At 43.8% G+C, this 23,218-nt stretch overlaps 1 protein-coding gene across 2 annotated transcripts; it reads right to left on the bottom strand.

The window, feature by feature from the left end:
- Positions 1-182: 182 nt before the first annotated feature.
- On the bottom strand, positions 183-20,488 carry LOC138589302 (collagen alpha-1(II) chain-like). 2 transcript variants are annotated; one of them, XM_069659524.1, is made up of 54 exons: positions 20,173-20,488; positions 18,147-18,353; positions 17,072-17,088; positions 16,898-16,930; positions 16,159-16,191; positions 15,940-15,993; positions 15,531-15,623; positions 15,151-15,228; positions 14,692-14,736; positions 14,484-14,537; positions 14,141-14,194; positions 13,835-13,888; positions 13,687-13,740; positions 13,522-13,575; positions 13,383-13,427; positions 13,227-13,280; positions 13,070-13,114; positions 12,918-12,971; positions 12,543-12,641; positions 12,364-12,408; positions 12,152-12,250; positions 12,004-12,057; positions 11,787-11,894; positions 11,625-11,678; positions 11,360-11,458; positions 11,137-11,190; positions 10,727-10,825; positions 10,542-10,595; positions 10,386-10,439; positions 10,226-10,279; positions 9,948-10,001; positions 9,355-9,399; positions 9,091-9,189; positions 8,090-8,197; positions 7,921-7,974; positions 7,768-7,821; positions 7,580-7,633; positions 7,228-7,281; positions 7,026-7,133; positions 6,840-6,893; positions 5,599-5,652; positions 5,327-5,488; positions 5,082-5,189; positions 4,704-4,811; positions 4,559-4,612; positions 4,340-4,447; positions 4,196-4,249; positions 3,972-4,079; positions 3,826-3,879; positions 3,139-3,246; positions 2,747-3,035; positions 2,477-2,664; positions 2,121-2,363; positions 183-2,015 (listed from the first exon to the last, which is right to left on the bottom strand). In XM_069659524.1, exons 1-54 carry the CDS (start codon positions 20,264-20,266, stop codon positions 1,869-1,871), a joined length of 4,464 nt encoding a protein of 1,487 aa, XP_069515625.1. In that variant the 5' UTR covers positions 20,267-20,488; the 3' UTR covers positions 183-1,868. The 2 variants fall into 2 exon arrangements, with proteins under 2 accessions (XP_069515625.1, XP_069515626.1); XM_069659525.1 differs by lacking the exon at positions 18,147-18,353.
- Between the last annotated feature and the right edge of the window lie 2,730 nt (positions 20,489-23,218).

Below are 23,218 nucleotides of genomic sequence, written 5' to 3'. Positions count from 1 at the left end.
TCAAATCTGATTCACTTCATCTGTCTTGGTGTTTGGAGTGTCGCTAATGACCAATAATATATCACCTGGCTTGAGTTAAGCTTTTATTATAAGGCAGACCAGAGAGGAAGTTAGCCACAGTACAGACAAACAGTAATGCAGCTACTTGTATGCATCATAACCCTAAAAAATTCGTCATTCCAGTCAAAAAAAAGTTCTTTATTTATGCCTAAAAGTTCAGACAAACAGGAGCCAACTACGCCCAGCCCCACCCTGACACCGCAGAACGAATACAGTACTTTTGTTCCTTTTTGTTATGAGATTCTCTCATAGCAAAATACACACTTGCATCACAGTCTTAAGCTTTCACGCACTCACACACACAGACTATGCACTCACAGTCAAGAGTAACTGACCTCATGAAATACAAGTATAATAAACAAAAAACATTAAAAGGTTCTGTTGAAGGAAGAAATACGTCCCCACGCCATTTCTGTTTTTATTCGAAACTCAATTAAAAATCAACTTCATTCTTAATTCGGTTTTCCTTTTATTTTCCAATTTACATCAATTAGAAGTGTAACAAAATAAAAACAAAAAAAATGATCATAATAAAATTAGTTCAAAAAATGTACACGCCCTCACACACACACAGACAACCCACCCTGGTTGTGTTTGAGCGACCGTCCCCGGAGCCCTACGTTCAGCTTTTGGGGGTTTTGGACTCCAGAGGACGCCTCCAAAGTAGCCCCCGTCTCCCCTGTCTTAACCCGACTGCACCCCTCCTCAGGGTGGAGTGTGAGTGTGTGGTGTGAGGCTAGTGGGAATTAGGGTTGGGATGTGGGGAGTTTGGTGGAAACTGAATTACAGAACTCATAGCACCTTCTGAAGAGAGAGAGCAACCCAAAGCAAAGACAGCCCCCAGATCCACCTGAAAGCTAATTCCTGGTCAGCTCAGATTTTAACTCAACATTTTCACTTTGTTTGTCAGCGTGAGGTAGCTTTAAACAATCTGGATGACTACAATAAAAAAAAAAAGCAAAACAAATTTCCTTATTCTTCAAAACTCGTTTTTTTGGATGTGAACTTGGCTTCTTGTGATGGGCAGTCAAGGGGTAACAGGACATGGAAACAAACATCCCAAATGTAACCTCACCTTCCAAAGTGTTGGTGTGCATATAGACACATGTACACACATAATGTGGAAATATATATAAAACCATCTGGTTGTTTATAAACACAGACTTTTACAACAATAGAACCAAGGATTTATAATACACAGTAAAGGTTTGGCTCAGGCTCTCGATGGACAGGAGCTCCTGGATTTGATTTTACTTACTGAGAATATTTAAGTTTGTCTACACTGATTCAAAATGCCGTGTTAGCGTGTCAGGAGGGAAACAGGGAGGGAGGTGGAGTAGGACTGGGACAGAGGCTGTGCGGCTGTTCTGTAGTGGAAAAAGGGGGCTTGTCTTACTTACAAAGTGAACCCGTCCAGTCCTACCTCAACTCTGCCCGTTCAGGTTAGACAATAAATAAGTGACATCAAGTCATGTTTCTGTTCTCCATAACTTGTTCGCTTGGTCCCTCTTCCTCCTGGCTCGGACTCATTCCCGTCAACGTCGGGCCATGGGAAACATGACTGGATCTCAGGAGGCGGGTTGACAGAGAATGCTGGTGTGATGTACAGATATTGCCGGTGCCCTTCAGTGCTAACATCCAGGGAGTACGACTTGGAGAGCACTTCGTTGTGAGAAAAAAAGTATCAATTTTCTTTTCTAATTTCCAGTCTTCTTTATTGTGGAAGCGTGTGTGTGTGTGTGTAATGTTCCATGGTTGAGTTTATTTATTTCCTGTGTTCTTTTGGGGGGCCATTGTGATATTCCACTTTACAAGAAGCAGACTGCGCCTACATCCACTCCGAACTCCTGATTGGCTCCTCCGATGTCCATAGGAGCAATGTCCACGATTGGCAGACGGGAGGTTTTCTGTGTTTTGTACTGGAAGACAGTCTTGCCCCACTGGCCTGTATGTTTCTGTTGGCAGAGAGTAGATACATGTGTTAACAGGCGGTTTAAAGAAACTCATTATACACACATAAGACTCGGGTGCGAGTTTTGTGTCTGTGTTTTGTAGCTCACCTTGCAGCCATCCTCGGACACGCTGTATGTGAAGCGGCTGTTGCCCTCTGCGCGGATCTCCACCTCGTTGGAGCCCTGCAGCAGCACGGCCTTCTTCAGGTTGCCTGTGGCCTGGTCCATGTAGGCAACGCTGTTCTTGCAGTGGTAAGTGAGGTTTTGGGAAGCTTCAGTGGACAGAAGCCTCAAGAAGGTCAGCTGGACACTGGCAGTGTTGGCAACTGGGCCACCCTCAGCGTAGCTGAACTGTACAGCGAGGAGATGATGGGGGGGATTCATTAGCAGATGTCACATTAAAGATCTCAAATCTTTCAAACTGGTTAATAATCTGAAGCGATGTTTTATAAAAGTGCACTCACGTGGAATCCTCCATCCATGGTCTCTCCGAACCAGACGTGTTTGCGGTCCTTGCTCTTGCTGGTCCACCAGTTCTTCTTTGGTACATTGGCGATGCTCGGGTAGACGCAGGTCTCTCCACTCTCCATGTTACAGAAGACCTTGATGGCATCGGCTGTGCTGCCAATGTTGGGATCAACCCAGTAGTCACCTGAGGAGACGACAACATTTTAAGGCAATAGCTAATACACCTGCAGACTTTTTTTCTGTCTTTGCCCTATCGCTCCACTTACCGCTCTTCCACGTAGGGTGGCACAGTTTCAGGTCTCTGCAGGTGCGAGCAGGGTTCTTCTGGGAGCCGTCGGGGCTGCGCAGGTTCTCAATCTGGTTGTTCATGGCCTTGAGTGAGGAGTCAACCTCCACGTCGTGCTGCCTCAGGGAGCTGGAGGCCTCGTCAGCCCTCATGTACCTGAGAGGATCGGGGGACTTCTCAGTCTGACCCAGGCCGGCGAAAGCAGACAGGTCGATGCCAGGGCCAGGGGGACCAGGAGGGCCGGGGGGTCCGGCGTTACCAGGAGGACCCTGAGGGAGGGAAAAAGCAGTGGAGCATGTGCGATCAGATGTAGCAAGACAGCACTGAAAAGGCACAGTAAATTTGAGTGTGGTGGTTGTTTATGATACATACAGCAGGGCCAGACTCTCCAGAACGTCCACGAGGTCCGGGGGGTCCGATGGGGCCAGGCGTTCCGTTGGATCCGTCTTTGCCGGCAGGTCCAGCAGGTCCACCTGGTCCCTACAGAAACAGTGCGAGTTCAGTTTTATGTTGTTTGAAACAAAACTTCATGAACAGAACTTTTGCAGTCTATCTGATGTGTAGAGCTACATTTTTAGATCCATCGTGCATTCTATATAAAAAACCTCATAAAGCGATTCAAACGTTTGAGCCACTTCCCTCTATTACCCCCGCACCACCCCCAGACCCTCTGCCTCATTATGCATGAAGATTATTTGTATGGCGACATTTTCCTTCATTTTTCTTATCACGCTCGGTGCTCGGCTAATCTAGAATAGATATTAAAGTCCATTTCCGATCTCAGCAGGAGTGGTTTCACAAATCGCAGTCCCCCCTGTCAGTCGGCCTCTCCTCCATGCCAAGAGTAATTACAAAGCGCCTCAGCTGCCCATCTTATCACAGCGGTGGGTAATTAAAGAACGTGGCCTTTCCTGTCCCCATCTTCGGCAGGTGATTGGAGAATTACAGGAAGACTAACCTGTGCCCTTTATTACCATCGCACATCTCGGATGTTAAAGCTGAAGGATGGAAACGTGAAAAGAGTTTTTTTCGCTCTTTGCTTCGGCTCAGTTTTCTCACCTTAGCTCCGCTTGGTCCGGCAGGTCCGGAAGAACCGGAGTCTCCAGCGGGACCCTGTCAGAACCAGGACAAGGTCAGATCACATGAATGAAAGAGAGATTACAGCGTGTTCTGCAGGGAGGTGCTTTTGGATTTGAATCACTTACAGGAGGTCCGGGAAGACCCTGCAGACCGGTGAAGCCGCGGTGACCCTTCTGTCCCCTCTCTCCAGTCTCGCCAGCCTCTCCCTTGTCTCCACGGGGTCCTTGGGGTCCCTGGATTAAAGGTTCAATGTGTATTCAAATGCACGGCTGCACATGGGTAGCACTTTTAATTACAGAGATCTAATTAAAATCTAAAAAAGCTCGCAGTTGGAGATGGAGATACTCACAGCCATGCCTCGAGCGCCAGCGGGTCCGGAGGGTCCTGCGGGTCCTTGAGCACCCTGAGGACAAGTACCAATAGTGTGGGTGCTCTCTCATGGTAACATCAACAATATATGCTCCCTACAGTGTGTTCGTAACTTGTAACTTACACCCTCTCCTCTGTCTCCCTGCTTTCCGAGAGGTCCAACAGGTCCGGGGGCGCCAGGGGCACCAGGAGCTCCGGGGGCGCCACCAGGGCCGGTGTTACCTCGCTCTCCCTATAGGAGACACGAGATGATGACTTAGGATAAGATAAAAAACTAGCAGATCTTTAAGTCAAACTTTTGAGGACTAGTTTTAGATCGTTATGTGATGCTGAAGGCTCTCACCTTGACTCCAGTAGATCCGTCTCTACCAGGAGGTCCATCTGATCCGGGGGTACCCTGAGATACAGCGACACATGTTTTAATGATTAGACTATAAGCTTTAATGATGCAAGATTGATGTCCTTGTGTTGTGACTTGTCATTCTGACCTCTCTTCCGGTCTCTCCAGCAGGTCCAGTAAGTCCAGGGGGTCCCACAGGTCCAGGAGGTCCGCGGTCGCCAGCAGATCCAGAACCTCCTTGTTTACCAGGTTCTCCCTAAAAACAAGTCAATATCATCGTTACATTTAAGTAGCTGCTTTGACACAGAAGAAGCAGAATAATCTTCACTATAAATAGAATCACTGTTCAGAATCATGCTCTATTCAATGATAATATAACTAAAAAGAATATCACTAAATAAAACATACAGAAAATGAAGGAATATCCTTGAAAATTGTATGAATTTGTTTAATTTGATTCGATCCACTAACATGAAAGCTTAAACGAGCTAAAAATGATACATCCTTATTATAAAGAAGCACTTACTGAAGGTCCAGGGAGACCAGGGAAGCCTCTCTCTCCACGCTGACCAGGCAAACCAACAATACCGCGAGATCCGGCAAGACCCTGAGGACCTGAAGGCCCGTCAGCACCCTACAGAGTCAGCAAACAGAAGAGTTAATGACATGTTCTGATCTTGCACATTCATCTTATGTCTGTTAGGTGCAGTGTTTACTCCGATTATTTGTGTATATTGGTTTAAAATAGCAGGTGATCAAAATTAAACTCACAGGGGGTCCATCCCCTCCAGGCTCTCCCTTCTCTCCCTGTGTGCCAGCAGGTCCACGAAGCCCAGCGTCTCCCTGTCTTCCTGGGGAGCCGCCATCACCACGAGCACCCTTTGGTCCGTCTTTACCAGAAGGACCAGCGGGGCCGGCAGCACCAGGGTTACCCTGTGATGAAGAGAGAGAACTTTAGTTGGTAAGAACTCACCAAGTTTGTACAAAACAAATTGAATACAGTTGTTTTCCTCTAAGGGAAATTGTTTGTGATAAGCACTCACATTAGGGCCAGGAGTTCCAACTCTGCCAGCAGCACCAGGGAAACCAGTAGCACCCTGCCAGAGACAAAGAGATCAGTAAACATAAACATACCCGACCTTTGAACATGCATGTATAAATATAACTCACTCCATCACTCAATCAATACCTAAGGTCTTAGGGTGTTTCAGCAGACATAAATAATGCATCTAAATTCACAGCGGTCTGGTGTAAGGCCTCACATCAAAGTAAAATAACCTTTACTTTTTTAAATGCACAGAATTCAGCTACTGTATATTTATAAAGCAGAGCTTTGAACCTTTAAGGCATTATAAACAGACAATACTTTGACATGTCACATTAGAAAAGGTACAGATTAATGATGGCTGAATTCCATTTAGCTTCCTTGCATAGTGCATGCTGGCTTACTGAGACATGGAGCCATCCTTATTGGAAATGCTGTTAGTATATGTTGGAGCTTCTTCTGTTAATCTCACACCACAATTTTTCCTTGATTTTTTTCTCTTTTTTTGAGTTTTTCATGATTTAATTGGAGAGCTTTGAATTAGTCAGAAACCATCACTGCATTGAGCCTGTAAAGCTCCAAGACACAGTGCACGGTGTGGAATATTGGGTCATGTAAATAAATGTCACTTGACTTAAATCTGAGGCAACCCTGTCGTGCTCTTAACTTTTGGAGCTCACTCTGACTAGATGTTAAAGAGGCGGTCTTTATGTATATTTAAATAGATAAAAATGTAAGTAAGTAAACTGACCTCTGTTGACCTATGATTGACCTGTTTAACAATTTGATTTACTGCGTCATATCCAGCTTAACTACACATTTTATTATATGTGCTAATGTAGGCTGCGTGTCTGAACTGTCATTGTATCTACAGTATATGTCCAACAACAAAATTATTGAGTTTATTCCCTCAACTTTCACATAATACAAAGAAAAACAGAAAGTCTTCACAATTTAAAAGTTAGAACAATTGAATTAGTCAATGTTTAATGTTTTTGCCGGAAACATGAATTGACTTTTGTTTTATTGACAGAATTTATTTCAATTAATCGACCGGCATTTACCGTATTTACTCACTACGCACTAACACCCTGATCCGTATATATCAGCGTACTTTAACCTGAAGTGTTTTATATATATTTATATAACGTAATGTGTGTAGTCTGTATTTAGCAGCAGTTTTGTGTTGTGGAAGGTGTTTATGTCTTTTACATGATAATAAAAATAGGAGTAACTTACAGGAGCTCCCTGAGCACCACGCGCTCCTTTAGGTCCAGATACACCAGTAGGTCCCTGAAAAAGACAGTAACAGTTTGAAACAGAGATCATGTTGGCATCACACTAGAGCGACTTTAAACAGTGTGAATATCCATCATTGCGCCCTCAGATACGTCAATCTGTTCCCAGGGCTGTATTAGTACCCACCACAGGTCCAGGAGCGCCAGATGGTCCCTGAGGTCCAGGAGCACCACCTTCTCCCTTCTGTCCGCTCTCACCGAGCTCTCCCTTAGCACCAGGCTGACCATCTGCACCCTGGATGTTTTAAACAGAAGGTATCATTAAGAGAATGTCGATTCTTTGTAAGGAGTTGTATTTGAGCAGGAGGTATTGTGGTGACTTTACTTACAGGAGGTCCAGCAAAACCAGCAGGTCCAGGAGGACCGCCCTCACCGCGGTCACCCTGTGAGACAGAAGAGACCATTGGTTAGGGCCAGATTTGGGCGAGACACCTGTTTATACTTTTTATTTAAAGACATGTTTTCCAGCTCTATTTGCACTCTTGTTCCTTTACTCTGGCTACAATCCAAGTGGCAGATCATCAAAACTAAGGTGTTTGTCTTTACCTGTTACTGTAAAAGTCACTTATTCAAAGGCAATATCATATCATGTCTTTTTAGTTTGAATTCAACTTAGTTATTCCCTGAAAAATGTCCGTTTCCACTAAGATGTACAGAAAACAACAACAAGAGGGGACTTACAGGAGCACCACGAGCACCAGAAGCACCGGTAGGGCCACCTGGTCCAGTCTCACCCTGAATAGGAGAAAACCAGTCAGTAAAACCACGTAAACAAGGTATATAAAAGTTAATACACCAACGGGTTTATAGTAAGTTTGTTCATAAAAAGCTGACAACATTTCCCTTTATTTAACCTAAAGGGTTCTTACCTTGGCGCCGTTGGGTCCAGATGGGCCAGGAGGACCAATGGGACCAGTCAAACCCTGAGGAATGAAAAGGAGAGTTAAAAGGAGGAAACAAGAGTTTGTGTGTAACTGAACTTCAAATCTTCACTGCGTCCAGAGGATGTATTTTGAACTCACTCTAGAACCATCTTTTCCAGAAGCTCCCTCAGGTCCTTTCTGTCCGTTGTCACCCTGTTGGACAAAGAGCACAGCTGCATGTTAGCCACACGTGAAACCTCAAGACATTTACTGTACTGAGTGTACCATGAAGCAATCACTTATATTAAAACGAGAATCTGTCACTCACTCTGTCTCCCTTAGGTCCTGGGATGCCACCGGCTCCTCTCTCTCCAGGCATACCCTGCAGGCCGGGGGGTCCCTGAGATCCACCAGCACCAGCTGGTCCAATAGCTCCCTGAATTAGAGACAGAAAGAAACTATGTCAGCGTATGTGTGGACATGCTGGTCATGCTTTTACTTGTACTGCAACAGGTGTCTCACTGAACATAATTTATTCTGTAAATGTTCTGAAACGCCTTAAACATATCCTAACCAGGTTTAATTACTCATCCAAAACTTGTCCTCATTTCTCAGAACATTAGACCTTGACCAAAGCTGCAGACTCATGTTTAACACGTCCATCAGAAATTAACGGACCAGAACGGTCTTCATTAATTCTTCTTAATTTAAAGCAATAGTCTGCTATGATAAGTATTTGTTCTTTTGCTAAGAAGTGCAGAAGATTGATATCACTCTTATGTCCACGCTGTAAAATTTGGCTACAGCTAGCTGCCAGTTAGCTTAGCATCAAGACTGGAAAAAGAGGGAAACAGCTAGCCTGACTCTCAGGGGAACAAAATCTGCCTGCCAGTATATCTAAAACTCACTAGTTAACATGTTTAATCTTGTTGGTTTAATTCTGACATAAACTTAAGTGTTAAGAAAACACTTTTTGTTTTATAGGGTGTTATGTGCTGGACTGTTTCCCAGCTGGGGTCAGTGACTTCCTGGATTTTGTTGTCTCTGTGAGGTTGCCAGCTGATATGCAGAGACTCCAGGAAGTTAGCCAGCCAAGAAATCCAAAGCTACAAATGTATCACCCTGTTTGCTCAATTGTATCCTTGAATTAGCAAATCAATTAGTCTGACACAACAATGAGGTATAATTTAGATTGAGGGGACTTGTATCTTTTACTATGTTCACAGACAGCAACCTAGTCGGTTTAACTACATCTTCTTTCAGGCTCCACATTGTACATGGTGGGCCATTAAACCCCCGTGAACACATGAATCTCATTCATCAACTGACCTTGGGTCCATCAGATCCGGGTGTTCCAGGAAGTCCACGAGGTCCCTGAAGACCCTGCGCTCCAGCGCCGCCCCTCTCACCAGGGAAACCACGCTCACCCTGTTAGGAGGCAAAAAGACACCGGGTCAAAAGGAGGAACTAAAAATGGCAGCAGCTGCTCAGTTATGTGATGCGAGGAAGAGAGTTTATACAAAACCAATTCGGGATTTGACAGCATGGCAAAAAATGTATGACTGGCTATATTTGAATAACATAGACACTCACTCTTGGTCCAACAGCACCAGGAGCTCCACCCTCTCCAGAAACTCCCTGCAGAGAGAAAAGACAGACGGGTTTTATTTCTGTTATACGGTGATTACACACATCTTAACTTCTGTTGAGCTGTCATTGTTAGTCCTTGTAGGAGAGCTAAGACAATTAACCTTACAACTAAAAAACAACCTTAATCCGGACTGTTGCAATGCAAAGAAAGTTATTACATTCAGACAGAGGTACATACAGAGGTCTTTATTAGATACAAGAAATATTTGTTTCATAATTTATACTACTAATTGATACTTGATACTTTAGCATTAGCAATGGGACGAATAAGAAGCTGCTTTTCATGTTGTTATAGAGAGCAGTCAGTATTGCTGTCGAAATGTATACTGGACTGGTGCTTAAGTTAAGTGAGCTTTACTTTTATAATCTCAAAGTTATTTTTTTCTATTTAGCATGTTTTTCAACTCTATTTCAACTAATTTTTTATATATATTTGTATACAGTGTTACCTCTGTATGCAAGCTCGAGGATACCTACAGTTTGCATCCAGAGGGTTGAGGGAGTTTTTCAACAACAGGTAACAGGTAAACACTCACCTGGTCTCCAGGTTTTCCAGCCTCTCCTGGGGCACCAGATGGTCCAGGTAGACCCTGTTCAACAACAGCAGAGGGATTAATTATATGATATATAGACTAAATATAGACTTTGTCATTATATATAGGTGTGCTTTTTTCCTGCATAAAAGACTCCGGGGTGATTGTCTGTCCAACAGGCTTTAGTGTCCCAAGTTTAAACTTCTACTGGAAATGATCAACCTTTGGGGAACACTCAGTATGTTGTTGTATTTTTGGTGTCTTGGTTTTGTATAACTCACCTGGAAGCCAGAAGGTCCAGGCTGTCCTTGCTCTCCTCTCTCTCCAGCAGGTCCCTATGATATACCCAAGAACAGGTGATCAGTCAAGGACAGAAAGCTCTTCTGTAAACTATTATAGAAAGACACATCTCACAGCGTGTAAGTACACTGAAATACTCACAGCAGGGCCGGGAGGTCCAGAAGCACCAGTCTCACCATCTTTTCCAGACAGACCCTGTTCAGAGAGGAGTGTTTAGATTATGGACAGAAATCCAGAGACAGAGAATGATGATTCCATCGGTGAGGTTTGAAAAAAGGAAGAAGAAAATGTACTCACTCTCAGACCAGAACGACCAACAAGACCCTTCTCTCCTGGCTTTCCAGCCTCACCCTGTTAAAAAGAAATCACAATGTCTTAACAAGGCAAACGACAGTAGTGCTTTAGACTGTGTATTTCATATCAGGTTTTCATCATGCTGGTGTGTGCAATTATGCTAAGACTCCACTCTTAGAACAACTCACATTGGCTCCCTTTGGTCCGGGGAATCCCATCACTCCTGGCTGTCCACGGGCTCCCTGAGGGCCAGGTGGGCCGGGGCGACCGTCCTCACCGGCAGCACCCTGTCAAAGGCACAAGGTAAGAATCAACAAACAGCATAGAAACCAACAGGTCTTTATAAAGTCTGTATAGCTGTCTGTAGCTTCCTGGCTCTGTGACTGCAAGAAGACTTAGCTAACTTCTCTGCCGTAGCTATATAGACTCAGTAAAGCTACAATGAAAGAGTGGACACTAGTTAACTCTGCATGATAATACAGTGTATAGTCTTATTTCACACACAGCTTTCAGTTTAGAACATGTGGTGACCTCATAATGGTGATGAGCATTTATTGCTTGGAGGAACTAAAATATAGAGTCTTGATATTGTACTCACAGAGGCTCCAACTTTTCCCTGAGGACCAGCATCTCCAGGACGACCGGTAAGACCCTATGAAAGGCAAACAAATGTTCAAGATCATCAGAATCATGAGACAAATCATGACGATGCTAAAAATCAATCAGATCAAACCAATCCGTCCAGAGACTGAGAAGGTTACATGACAGCATCAGTGTCTGACAGTTTCTGGCCTGGTAATAAGATCAGATTCAGGACTCACTCTGGCTCCGGGGAGGCCAGACTCTCCTGTGCGTCCGGGGTCTCCAGTAGCACCTTTAGGCCCAGCAGCACCAGGAACACCACGGTCACCGGGGGCACCCTGAGGAAGATGAAGGAAGGTAAGCCTTAAACATCAGACAGTTATATAGCAAACTGGAAGAAATATGGCAGCTACCTTAATGACAATAACGTTAAAATGTGTATGGTGTCATTGAGCAGAAACCAGTTCCGGCTGTGGCTAAAATGCAGTTTTGCACAGGACCCACCTTAGCACCAGCAAGACCATCCTGACCTGGGAAACCACGGTTACCAGGAGCACCCTGGAGAGAATCACAGAAATCAATGTGATTAGATTTTTTAAGAAAACTGTAACAAGTAATTAAAACCGTCACTTTCTATCAGTGTGACTGTTCATCCTGATGACTCACTCTCTCTCCTGGAGGTCCGAGTGGTCCAGCAGCTCCGGGCTCTCCTCTGGCTCCTCTCTTTCCTTCTTCTCCAGCAGGGCCGGGGGCGCCTTGAGGACCAGAGGGGCCCTAGACAAATAAAGACATGTAAGTTCATCTTCTCTGTTGTGTAACAATAAAAGATGTTTCACATTGGTTACATTGGTTATTGGTCATCAAGTCAAACTGAGAAACTCACAAGCTCTCCCTTGGGTCCAGCTTCACCTTTGAATCCAGGCAGACCGGGGTCTCCCTAAACGTGGCAAGAAGGAAGACAGTCAGAACAGTAAGTAATCAGAACAGGAACAAGGTTTGATAGAGCTTCAGATGATTCCCAAGTGACTCACAGACTGTCCCTTTGGCCCAAGAGGTCCTGTAGCTCCCTGTGGTCCAGGTGGGCCACGGGGGCCGGGGAATCCAGGAGCACCAGCAATACCAGAAGCTCCCTTTAAGGAGGAAAACACAACAGAACATCAGAATAAAGTCAAACAGTAATACTATGAGATATAAAGAATCGACTGGTATTGGATGACTCTAAAACTATCGATGGAGGACTTACAGCAGATCCTTTAGCTCCAGGGATACCATCAGTACCGGGGTTACCCTGCACAGAAAGAGAAGAAGCTATGCATCACATTGGGCGAAAAAATAGAAACAACAAACACAGTGAAGAAGAATGGTACTGCTGTATAAACGGATCAAAATCCAGATGATGAGGATGAGATGTATCAAACGTACGGATGCTCCAGCAGGTCCAGGAGATCCTGGGGTTCCAGCCTCGCCACGGGGTCCCTGTTGTCCTTCAGATCCACGTGCTCCAGTAGGACCAGCTTCTCCCTGAGAGGACACAATGTATCTGTCATTATATATCTGTTCTACTTTACTTTAACCTGTGAATCCATCATTTGTATAATGGGGTGTTTTGCACCCATTTTGTAAGTTCCAATATATAGTTAAGGAATAACTCATATAGGAGTTTATGGGTTTTTATTTCATGTCTGAAGCTGAGGATAAACCATAATTGGTTTGGTGACACTCACAGGGACTTTATTGCTTTATTTTACTACTTGAGGTCTGCGGAAAGTTATTTTTGAAAGTGTGGTCTGTACAAACCTTGGCTCCTGGAGATCCTGGGAAACCGGGAGCTCCAGCAGGACCAACAGGCCCCTGCAGACAGAACAAAAATCTGTAAGTAAGGCTTACAAAGGCAATAACATTATAAAAACTGGTTTAATTTGATGCAAAGTGGGAACTGAAATACGTACAGGTGGACCAGCAGGACCGGGCAAACCATCATTTCCACGAGCACCCTGAGGAGAAAAAGACAAGACAGTGAGTTGTGTGGACTGTAATGAAGAGACAAGAAAACTATGACACAGCAAACTACAATCATATTGATGGTTTGAAGCAGATTTCACTCACAGCGGATCCAGCAGCTCCAGAACGTCCCCTCTCACCAGGCAGACCACGTGGGCCCTACGACAGAGGATACGATGGGTAAGTTTAAGTTCTGTAACCTTTTCATGTTAGAAAAACTGAGAATAAAATGGCAGAACAACTAAAGCACTGAGGACTCACCATGGGTCCAGGGGCTCCGTTCTCTCCGGCGGTACCAGACTCACCCTGATGGGAACAGAGATCAGAGGTAAGTGGAACAACTTCTACACAATGACTTGTAAGATAAATATATCATGAAAGATACATGTGGTGGCCTTACCTTGGCTCCTGCAGCACCAGTTTCTCCCTTAGCTCCATCCAAACCGGGATGACCCTGCAGAAAAACAAGACAGTTATCATCAGGGTTCACACACCAGTCAGTACTCGGGTGCACTGCACCATCAGGACACATAGCAGTTTGTTATCTCCTTATTTAAACACTCACTCTGTGTCCTTTGATTCCGGGAAGTCCAGGAGTTCCAGGGAATCCGCGAGCTCCCTGAGATACAGACACAAAATATTTACATCAGAAATACTGAACTAACATGTGGTGAAATCTTGACAGACAGATACATTATTTTGCATATGCTCACCTGAGGCCCTGCAGGTCCACGCTCACCAGCTTTTCCAGGTTTGCCAGCCTCTCCCTGGAAACAGACAGGAAGTAGAATTGTTATTAGTTAAAGCAGTGTATAGTAGCTGCTTTATAGGCTGCACCTGCACTGCATGTCACTGTGGTGGAAAGAGATGCAGCCAGTGTTTTGTGAAGTCATCATTTTCACCATTATTGTTAGGAGGCAGACAGTGCCCCCTGGTGGTGAATATTGTTTAGAGTATAAGGAGCTTATAAAAACGTGTGGTGTTGGATGAAGATGATATGAAGAAACCCTGACACTTACATCACTTCCTGGTTTTCCAGAAGGTCCAGGTGGTCCACGAGGTCCCAGCGATCCCTGTTATAAGAACAAGCAAAGGTGAATCATTAGTGACAGTTATCTTATTTATCTTCCTTAGTGCTCCACAATGGAAACACTAAATACTGTCCTGTCATTGAACTTAATTTGTTGCTCTGGTGCAAAATTTAAATATCATTGATCTTCACTTAAATATGCTTATGATACCAATCATCATCAGGATGTGTTTCTATGGAAATTGATTGTAAAGAATAAACATCACAGCTAATTGTGACCTGTACAGTCTGAAGTCAGGCTGATGCATTCTGGGATATGTACTAATACTCACAGCTGGTCCAGGCTCTCCAGCCTCTCCAGGGCCACCTTGGAAACCCTGTGGCCCCTAAAGATGCAAAGGACAGGAAAAAAAGCATTAGTGACTTTTTTTTTTTTTTTTAAATATATGCCATCAAATCTTCTCCATGTGTTCCTAAATTACTGGCTTAATCATAAAGATCAATCATGTGATGATGCATTGTTGTAATGATTGTACTTACAGGAGCTCCAGAAGGTCCAGGGGGACCACGAGGACCCATGGGACCCTGCAAGAGAAAGACAAGACATGCGTAAGTTAAGCATCATTATGTTTACCACACATGCATAGCTGTTGCAAAATCTATGTCTAGAGATTTCTAAATTATAACTTATTTTAAAAATATGTTTTTAAGGCGTGTAATAATGTGCTTCATACGCCAACAAACTCTCCTTTAAGAAGTATAACACTCAGAGAGAAGTAAATAAAAGTCAGCTGACATCTCTGTGTTCCCGGGGAACTGCTGAACCACATGGTGGCAGCATTGTCATCAACTGCACTTTGTGTTTCACCACCTCTCCTGGGCAGCAGCTCTGAGACCAGCTAGATGTCAGTAATGTTGTATCATTGTTGGAGTTAAACTGGTAACACACTACAACTGCTCCCTCTGTAGAGTACACACTCTATACAAGGCAACACCTACCATTGGTCCTTGCATCACACCCATCTGAGCACCTCCAGCCTTCTCATCAAAACCTCCAGCCATCTGAGCAGCAAAGTTCTGTAAAACACACAACAGACAGAAGTTTCTGTCACTTATCCTGTCTGAGCTGCCTCCGCTAAGTGGGCCATTACACAGAGCAGCAAGAAAACAAGATTAACCGAATTACTGACAAAAAAAAGAAAACAAAGGGGAAAAAAGAATGCCTGCACCTGCTCCACATTCTTCCCTCCATCTTTTAATACATAATGGATTCCTCTTAAGCTCTTGTAATGGCCAACATTTTATGCAACATGGGAGTATAACTGCGGTGTTGGGACTAAAATTTCAGTGAAAAATCATTGTTTAAGCTTTAGACTCACTCCTCCAAGCCCTGCCGGTCCAGGTGGGCCGGGGGGTCCGGGGTTTCCAGGGATGCCAGGCTCGCCATCTCTTCCTCGAGGTCCAGAATTTCCCTAGGGAAAAGAGAGAGGTTCATAATCTCTAAGTCTGACATCATCGGGAAAACTAAAGATGATTTCAAGTACATATTTGAATCTTACTGAAAACCCAAACAAGTGGCTGTTTTCTAAGACTATTTCTGGTTGTTCTAGTTAGTTGTTTATTGAATCAATGGAAGCGCTGACATTTAAGAAGTAATAACACTGAAATCTAACTATACAGAACTCCAATTGTTCTATTATAACAAATCCTATAGCCACATCAACATGAAGCAGCATCCTCTGAACCCTGTACTGAGTAGATTTTTGGACAACGTGTTTTGTATCTTACCTTGTCACCCTTAGCGCCAACTTCTCCACGTGCTCCCTGCTCACCTGGGGGCCCCTGCAAAAACAAAGATATTTGTCTCAGGAAGATTACTAGGGAAGGCTAAAACTCCAATTTAAAGCTAGAATGCTAATATCGTGCATAAATAAACAATCCCATCAAACATTTGTTGAAATAAATCCCTGTCCTCTTGATAAACCCAATAAAATGTGTGATATTTACCATCGGTCCTGGTGGTCCTTTTGGTCCTACGACCTGCACGAAGGTGAAAAGAAAGCTTTTGTCAGGTTTCTTTTTTTTAATAAAAGACTTAATTACATGACTAATCTTTCATTTTGTGTCTGGTTCAACCAGTTTCTTAGGAACATTCCAACTTTGTAGGAGGCGGACGTTAAGCTGAAAACACAATGTGACGAGGATTTCGTTTGACAGGACAAGTTTTGCTAAAAACATCACCTCCTTTTAACCTCTGCTTTGGCTGACTTTATTCACCTGACATGTGCACTTGCAGCAATGTTGAGAGGATCTAAGAGGATTTGATTGGGTTCATTATGTCCCAGGAATGCAGGGTTTTCCCGCATATAATAGAAAGTTCAATGAGGGATTAATGGACGTTGTAGTTAGACTTTTATCAGCGAATAATTGTCCCTCTGTTTGAAGCTCAAGAAAATGTGGCATAATCAGAACTATGGATGCTTTTTCAGGATTTGAGGACAAGTCATGAGAAATATGTGTACTGTGTGGGCGATTATCAGGGGCATGAGTGGACACAGTGCTGCCCATTCATTCTGTAGTTATTCACTCCAAACAGAAGCAACAGATGCTAAAAGCTTTGTGTTATTAGTGTTCAGACTTCTGAGGCCAATAATCAGTTTGTGCATCAAGCTGTTTAAAGTGAATTATTTTGGACGGCAACAGCGTGTCAATTATTTTAGACAATGCTTCATTCATTCATACTTACATCTGCGATCTCTCCTGGTTCACCTTTCTGGCCCTGGTTGAAGAAAGAAGAATATCATTGGTCTGATGAACATAAACTTATTGCTACAGATTGAATGAGAAACATTATATTTCTTTGCTTTCGTATTGTTACTTGTTGCGTAAGTGAATATTTTCCCACAACCCTCTGGCTCACCTTAGCACCAATCGTCTCTGATGTTGCAGATGGATGTGTGAGGGGAGAAAAAAAGAAAACATTACACGTGGTAAACATGTCGGACACTTCATTGATTTGATGTCTACTCTGTGATTCTTAGAGAAGGGGACCTGCAAGGAAATCTAATGATGCTAAAGTGATCAAATACCATTTACCAAACCCAAGTGTGCATCCAGATTATATTAATGGTGAAATTTAATATCAGGAGGGATGAAGCAGAAGCAAGCAAGCATTGACTAGGAGATGAGAATTAACTACATATATCCAATTATTAAAGTAAAATGTATAAATAAGCAAAGGCTAGGGAAGTGTAACAAACATTACATTATTATAAAAGAGTGTTTATCTTAATACTTGTTCTATTTCTGATGGCCTGATTGATTCATACCTAGCAGGAACTTTATCCTACAAACCCATCCCGCCTCTTTAACAGCTTGTATCTGTCTGTTTAATTAAATCAGACAACTGGTTGTAAATATGGTACATCAGAAGGTCTCAGAAGACGCCCACAGGAGTACAGTGGCTCTTTACAAGGCCTTGAACCTTTGACAGGTTTATCTGTCTAGTTTGAAGGCCTCACATATGAGGAGATGTACAGATCTTCAAATAAGTCGAATGATTCTTTGACTTTAGGCTTATTGTGAATGCAGGCTTCATCTTAGTCTTGAGTTAAAATCAGCAGAAGCGTTTCCATTGATTTAGGTGAGAACCAGGAAGCACATGTCAGGATGCATCCCATTCTTCATGATGTCATCGGGAATGAGATGATCCTGATTATGATGCTACTCTGGTTCTCAACCAAAGTAAGCATGTAGAGGGCCGCTTTAGAAGAGGGAACATCAGGATCTGATTGGGTAAATAAAGTTATTAACTAAAGAAATAACGAGATTAAAATGTTTAAGAGCAGCCAAACCAATTAAGACTATAATCAGTGACGACTCCAGTCAAAGTATTCAGATCCTGAGTTTCCTATTCAAAAGTGTCAGCCAGGGTGAGATAAATGCAAGCTAGACGAGTAATTTATTTATGGGTATGTGAATAAATAAATTACAACCAATGGGGGCACTGGCATCAGCAGGGCAGATGGGACAGCACTCTCCAGATGGGATGATAGGGTTGGCACACTCTTTGATCTCCTCGCAGATAATCTCATCACACAGAACCGCTCCGCTGTCGCACACACAGATACGACACGGCTCGGGCTTCCACACATCCTTATCATTATACTGATGGCCGTCCTGGATGCAGCCGCCTGCCTCCTCTGCGGTTGGCCAGCAGGGGGCGCATGGCAGGATGGGATAGGAGCAATGAGAAGACAGGGAGGTTGAGTTGAAGAGAGAATTAGATAGGGGAAAGTTATTGGGAGTTTATACAGTGTTGTGGGAAGAAGAGGATGAAAAGGGGTCAAGGGGCACGGCAAGGAAGTAGGAGGAGTAATAGCGGTATGGGGGTAAAATGGAGGAGAGGTGATTAGTGAATGAGGGGAAGAAAAAAGATAAAAGTTATCTTATATCAAATAAAAGTTTGAAACACTTTAAAGTAGCACCAAGTCTAAAAACATTGAGGTAATGAAAAACTGTTACACAGGAATAGAAGGCATTTGACTGCATAGAGTAAGTGTCCTTGTTCCTTTGATGCTGACGAACAGGTGCTGCTTTGACCCCAAAAGTACACTGCCACCAATCAGTAGCTGTGGAGGTTTAAACATAACTCAAGAGGCAGGCAAGAAAAAGCTGCAAGTAATTTTTTAGCAGCTTTAAATGTAAAGTCAACAACAGCCACAGTTAACAGTAGTGTGTGAAGCCCTGCGTGAGGTATTTCACGTCACCGGCTGAGTATATTTAACCTGCAGGCCTGCTCTCCTGCTCGTATGAATGAACCTCTCTTACAGGGATACTGTGCCCGATTGACAAGCCGCTGCCTTAAGCAAACACGGGGTCCTTTCTAAATGTCTCCATCTGGGTCCCATAGCTGTGTCAAGGGCCAGTGCAAACACATTGGGGAAATAAGAATGGGTGATTTGTTTAATGTGCACAGCTCAGGGCTGCGCCTACTAACTGCCTCTATTTGTTTTTTAAGCAGATTTGTGAAAGTGATACTTAGCACGTACATGTTACAAAGCTGCTTAGTGCCTGAGCTGGAATGAGTTTAGCTACTTAGAAGTGAAATCTTTGCTTTTCTACTTCACCACTGTTTATTTTTTATTAAAATGTATTGATTTATACTCAGAGCTGATTAATGCTGCAAAAGAGAGGGAATTGAAAGTAAAAAAAGTAGAGCAGTTAAGACCAACTTTCTATAAATACAACTACATGTCCATCAACTGTTGACTCCCCGCTGTGCCCCTTGTCCCTTGTCCTGCTCCCCTTTGAGCCTGCTAGCCTGAGGTCAAGCTCTGTCTGACCCTGTCACGTCACATCATGAAAGTCCTGAGACTGCTCCTGCCCAAATCCTGTGTTTGAGGTGAACACTGTTTCTTGGTCTGTTAAACTCTGTATTTGTCAATTTGACAATCTACAGACACGTTTTTGTGTCACTAAAGGGTAAAAAAGAAGTAAGTGAAAGCCACCTGGGGCTTAAATATGCCACTTTGGCAGATTTGCTGCTGAAAACTTGCCCTACAATGCAAGCAAACAGCAGAAGGAGAGGCTGAGAGGCAGGACGCAGGTGGGGACAAACAGGCACTTGTTCACCTGGTCCTCCATCCCACACAGATGTGCCTTGATAGCCTCACCTATCACACACACAGACATGGACTGGCTTACTTGCAGAGACAGATTATAGTCTTTCTGACATTATGCACCCACTTAATGATTATAGTTACCAGCTTCATCACTGTAAATAGTATGTGATTTAGCAGAAAGAAAAGCTGCAGCCCAGCCTAACAGAGGTGTACTCCTCACTCTCCTTCATTGACTTAACACCCCTGCACTTGATTTTATTTACACAATTCCTCTGAAACATCAAGTAGAGAAGATTGACAAGGCAACAAAAAAGGCAGAAATGTCATCAGAGTAACAATCCATCATTATTTTGCAAGTAAAAAGGACAAAAAAATCAAGAAAAACTGTGAAACTTACGGTCGTCCTCTTCCTGACATCTGACCACGGATAGTAAAACAACTTGGGATGCTACAAGTAGCAGAACAGTCCTTGAGTCCACAAAGCCGAACATGTCTAAATATTAGACATGCAGTAACTCGGGTGAGAATTGAAGGGATGGACGAGACCAGGCTCTCAGTCAGTGGTGTGTTAAGTTGGTGATCCCAAAGACTTATGGCACCATGCAGTCAAACCCTTCCGAAATCTAAGTGGAATCCAATGCGGGGCCCCAGCTGGCACTCTGCACCCACCGCGTCAGGGCAAGCACCGCGGTTTTATGTCCACTGTGCCTTGTATGGATCTTCGTATATTCCAAAATACCAGTCCTTCCCCCAGACCCCCTGTAAGGCTGAAACCTGAACCTCATCTCCCTCCCCTCAATCCAGCAGCATCTACTCTCCCAGGGAATTTTTTTTTTTTAACTCCAGCCTCCCTTGACCTGCTTGGCCTGGCCTGGCCAAGAGATGCACCTTCACTTTCACATTAAAAGAGAGCTACAAGACGCAGAGCAGAAGTTAAGCTCTGACCTCACATGCCACTGTGAATAAAACTGAAAAGCTGACTAAAAAGAGGATGTTAAAGAACAATTATCAATATAAAATGTAAAATAGCTTTATTTTGGGCAACCCTGAAAAACTGGAGTACACATAACTGAAGGGGTGAAGCCAAATACGCTAAGTGTATATGTGTACATGATAAAATTAGGTTTGATATTTAGAGGAAATGACCACCTGGAGACAAACTTAAGTACTGTCTTCACTGAATTAGTTAAATTATGTTGGCAGTTCTTGTAATCTATGGATGTTTTTCTGAGCAAGACTGTAAAGCCCTGGTCTAAACCTGGTCTCAGTCCTAGGTCGGTCTTTTCTAAAGATGTAGATTTAACGCCAAAATAAAGCAGCTACAGCAGAAGGATATAAAAGTAAATGTGTATAAATGCTTTCTTGATAATGAGGTGCCACTTTCACTCAAACCCTCAGGTTATGAGAACTCCACACTGGGTCAGCAGGGTTGTTTGTTTCTGTCTAATCTCTTGGATTATAGATTAATTTTGCAGATCCTTGGGCAACCTCAGAGAGTTGAGCTGGCCAATCAACGGTGCGGTTATGTCATGTTCACATTGCAGTCAAACTTTCGGAGAGCCTTGTCTGTTTGGACAAAGACCATTGACGAGAGGTTGCGAAATCCCGTTAAAAGAACAATCCCGCTGTGGTTTGGGAAAAGGGGAAATTTCCCGACAGATGGATCTAAATTTTTTCCCCTTTTATGAGTAAAATTTTGTGCTCATGTCTGTATATCACTTCCTCATATGCAGTTTAATTGTAGTAGGTCTATAACAAGATTTATTACAGTTCATGGCAACATTCCTGACAAAATAGCACATATATGCCAAAATTAGCTATTGTGAAGCCGAGCCAGAGCAGCGATGAAACGTCCGTGTGATCTTTATCATGTACCACTCTCTAGATAGCCCAGGTGAGTGAGCTTGAAAGGTGGTCTTTGTCATGAGTAGAGGCACAGTAATTCCAGGGTCACGACTTCTAAAGAGCCCCCCTCATTCCACATACAGGAAAGAAAGATTTGAACCCCTCCTCATTTTAGCTCTCGTCTAGGAGGTCTTCGAGCTAAGTTCAGCATTTTGGAATTATGTTTAAAGTTTGTAGAAAACTGCTAAGCAAGCAGGGCAGTAAGCTGATCCTGGTTTCATAGGTTCTGGTTTTAGTAAACGGGGAACCACAATTAGCTTGGACGCTGACGAGTCCACCAACGAAAACATTTCAGGAATTCAAACAACCAGTTTCCCAGCTGAATACATAATCAGTGGCCTTTGGACAATAAAGGAAGTACACAGTGTCGTTGACGCTGTGTCTGGTTCGCTGTGGTCAAGACATTTTTGCTGTGTCACATGAAGACAGATGAATTTGCAGCTCTGTTGGAAGAGGCTTTGGGAATAACAAGAAGCTTGTTGTAGTACCGATGTTGATGTTTGGTAGGCTATAACAACTTTCCTACAGTAAAGTAGTAAAAATAGCCAAAGAATCCCAACAGAACCACCTTTAAATCGTGCATATCAGCAAGTATGTGAAAGAGATGAGTTGAAAAGAGTTCATTGGGCCCGATCACAAGAAGGCTACACTGAGGGAAAACAGTATTCACAATCAATCAAGGTGTGCTAAAGAAATAACTACTGCCATTTATAGCATCCCACAAGTGCAGAGGCTGCATGATCTCAAAACAGCAGCACATCTAAGAGCTGTGGAGCAATCATATACCACGGCTCACTTTAAAACCATGCTGCAGCAATGTCACCGGCTACATGAGCAACTTCTACTTCAGGTCTGTCTCAATGTACAGCAGGAATACTGAGTTCATTTCAGCTCCACACATCCTTTTTCTCCGGTGCTCTCACTGTATGCTACCTTCTGCCGTCTCCCAGCACACACAATAGGCCTCTGTGTGCACGGCCCGCGGAATGCTGCGAGATGGCAGGGCAGTGGGATAGCTGCATGGTGAGGATGGGGGTTGGTGGGTGAGGAAGGGTGTGGAAGTTAGGAGGATGAAGGAGGAGGAGGGGGGTTGGTTTGAGCGTAGGGGAAGGGGAAGAGATGGCAGTGACGGACGGAGGGTGGTGATGGGGGGGCTGACCTTTCACAACTGTACGGGTGCGCAGAGGCTCCAGGGGTCTAGAGGGTGTCTAGGTTTCGGCACAGTGACCACAGCGGAGGGGTGGCTTTGGTCCTCTGTGTACACACAAACTGGGAACGGGAGGGTTGTCAGCACCGACCTGGGGAGAGGAGAGGACAGACGGGTCCTGAAGGCTGACAGTGTCAACAGTGTATCCTGTCCCTTACAAAAACTGACAGGGTTGTTCAGGCTTTAATTAAGTAAAGGGAATCATCAGAGGACAGATAAGATGCTAGTGGCTACAACAATCTCAATGTGACATTGTTGGTATAATAAAAACACTGTCAATGTGACTCAAGGCAAAAGCAAACTTTAAGAGCTTAAACAACAATTTAATTAG

The sequence above is a fragment of the Semicossyphus pulcher genome, unplaced genomic scaffold (assembly GCF_022749685.1).
Source record: "Semicossyphus pulcher isolate SPU_LCO1_2020_fin unplaced genomic scaffold, fSemPul1.0.p SCAF_13, whole genome shotgun sequence".
Classification (NCBI taxonomy): domain Eukaryota; kingdom Metazoa; phylum Chordata; class Actinopteri; order Labriformes; family Labridae; genus Semicossyphus; species Semicossyphus pulcher.
This window is presented reverse-complemented; position numbering and strand designations above follow the sequence as displayed.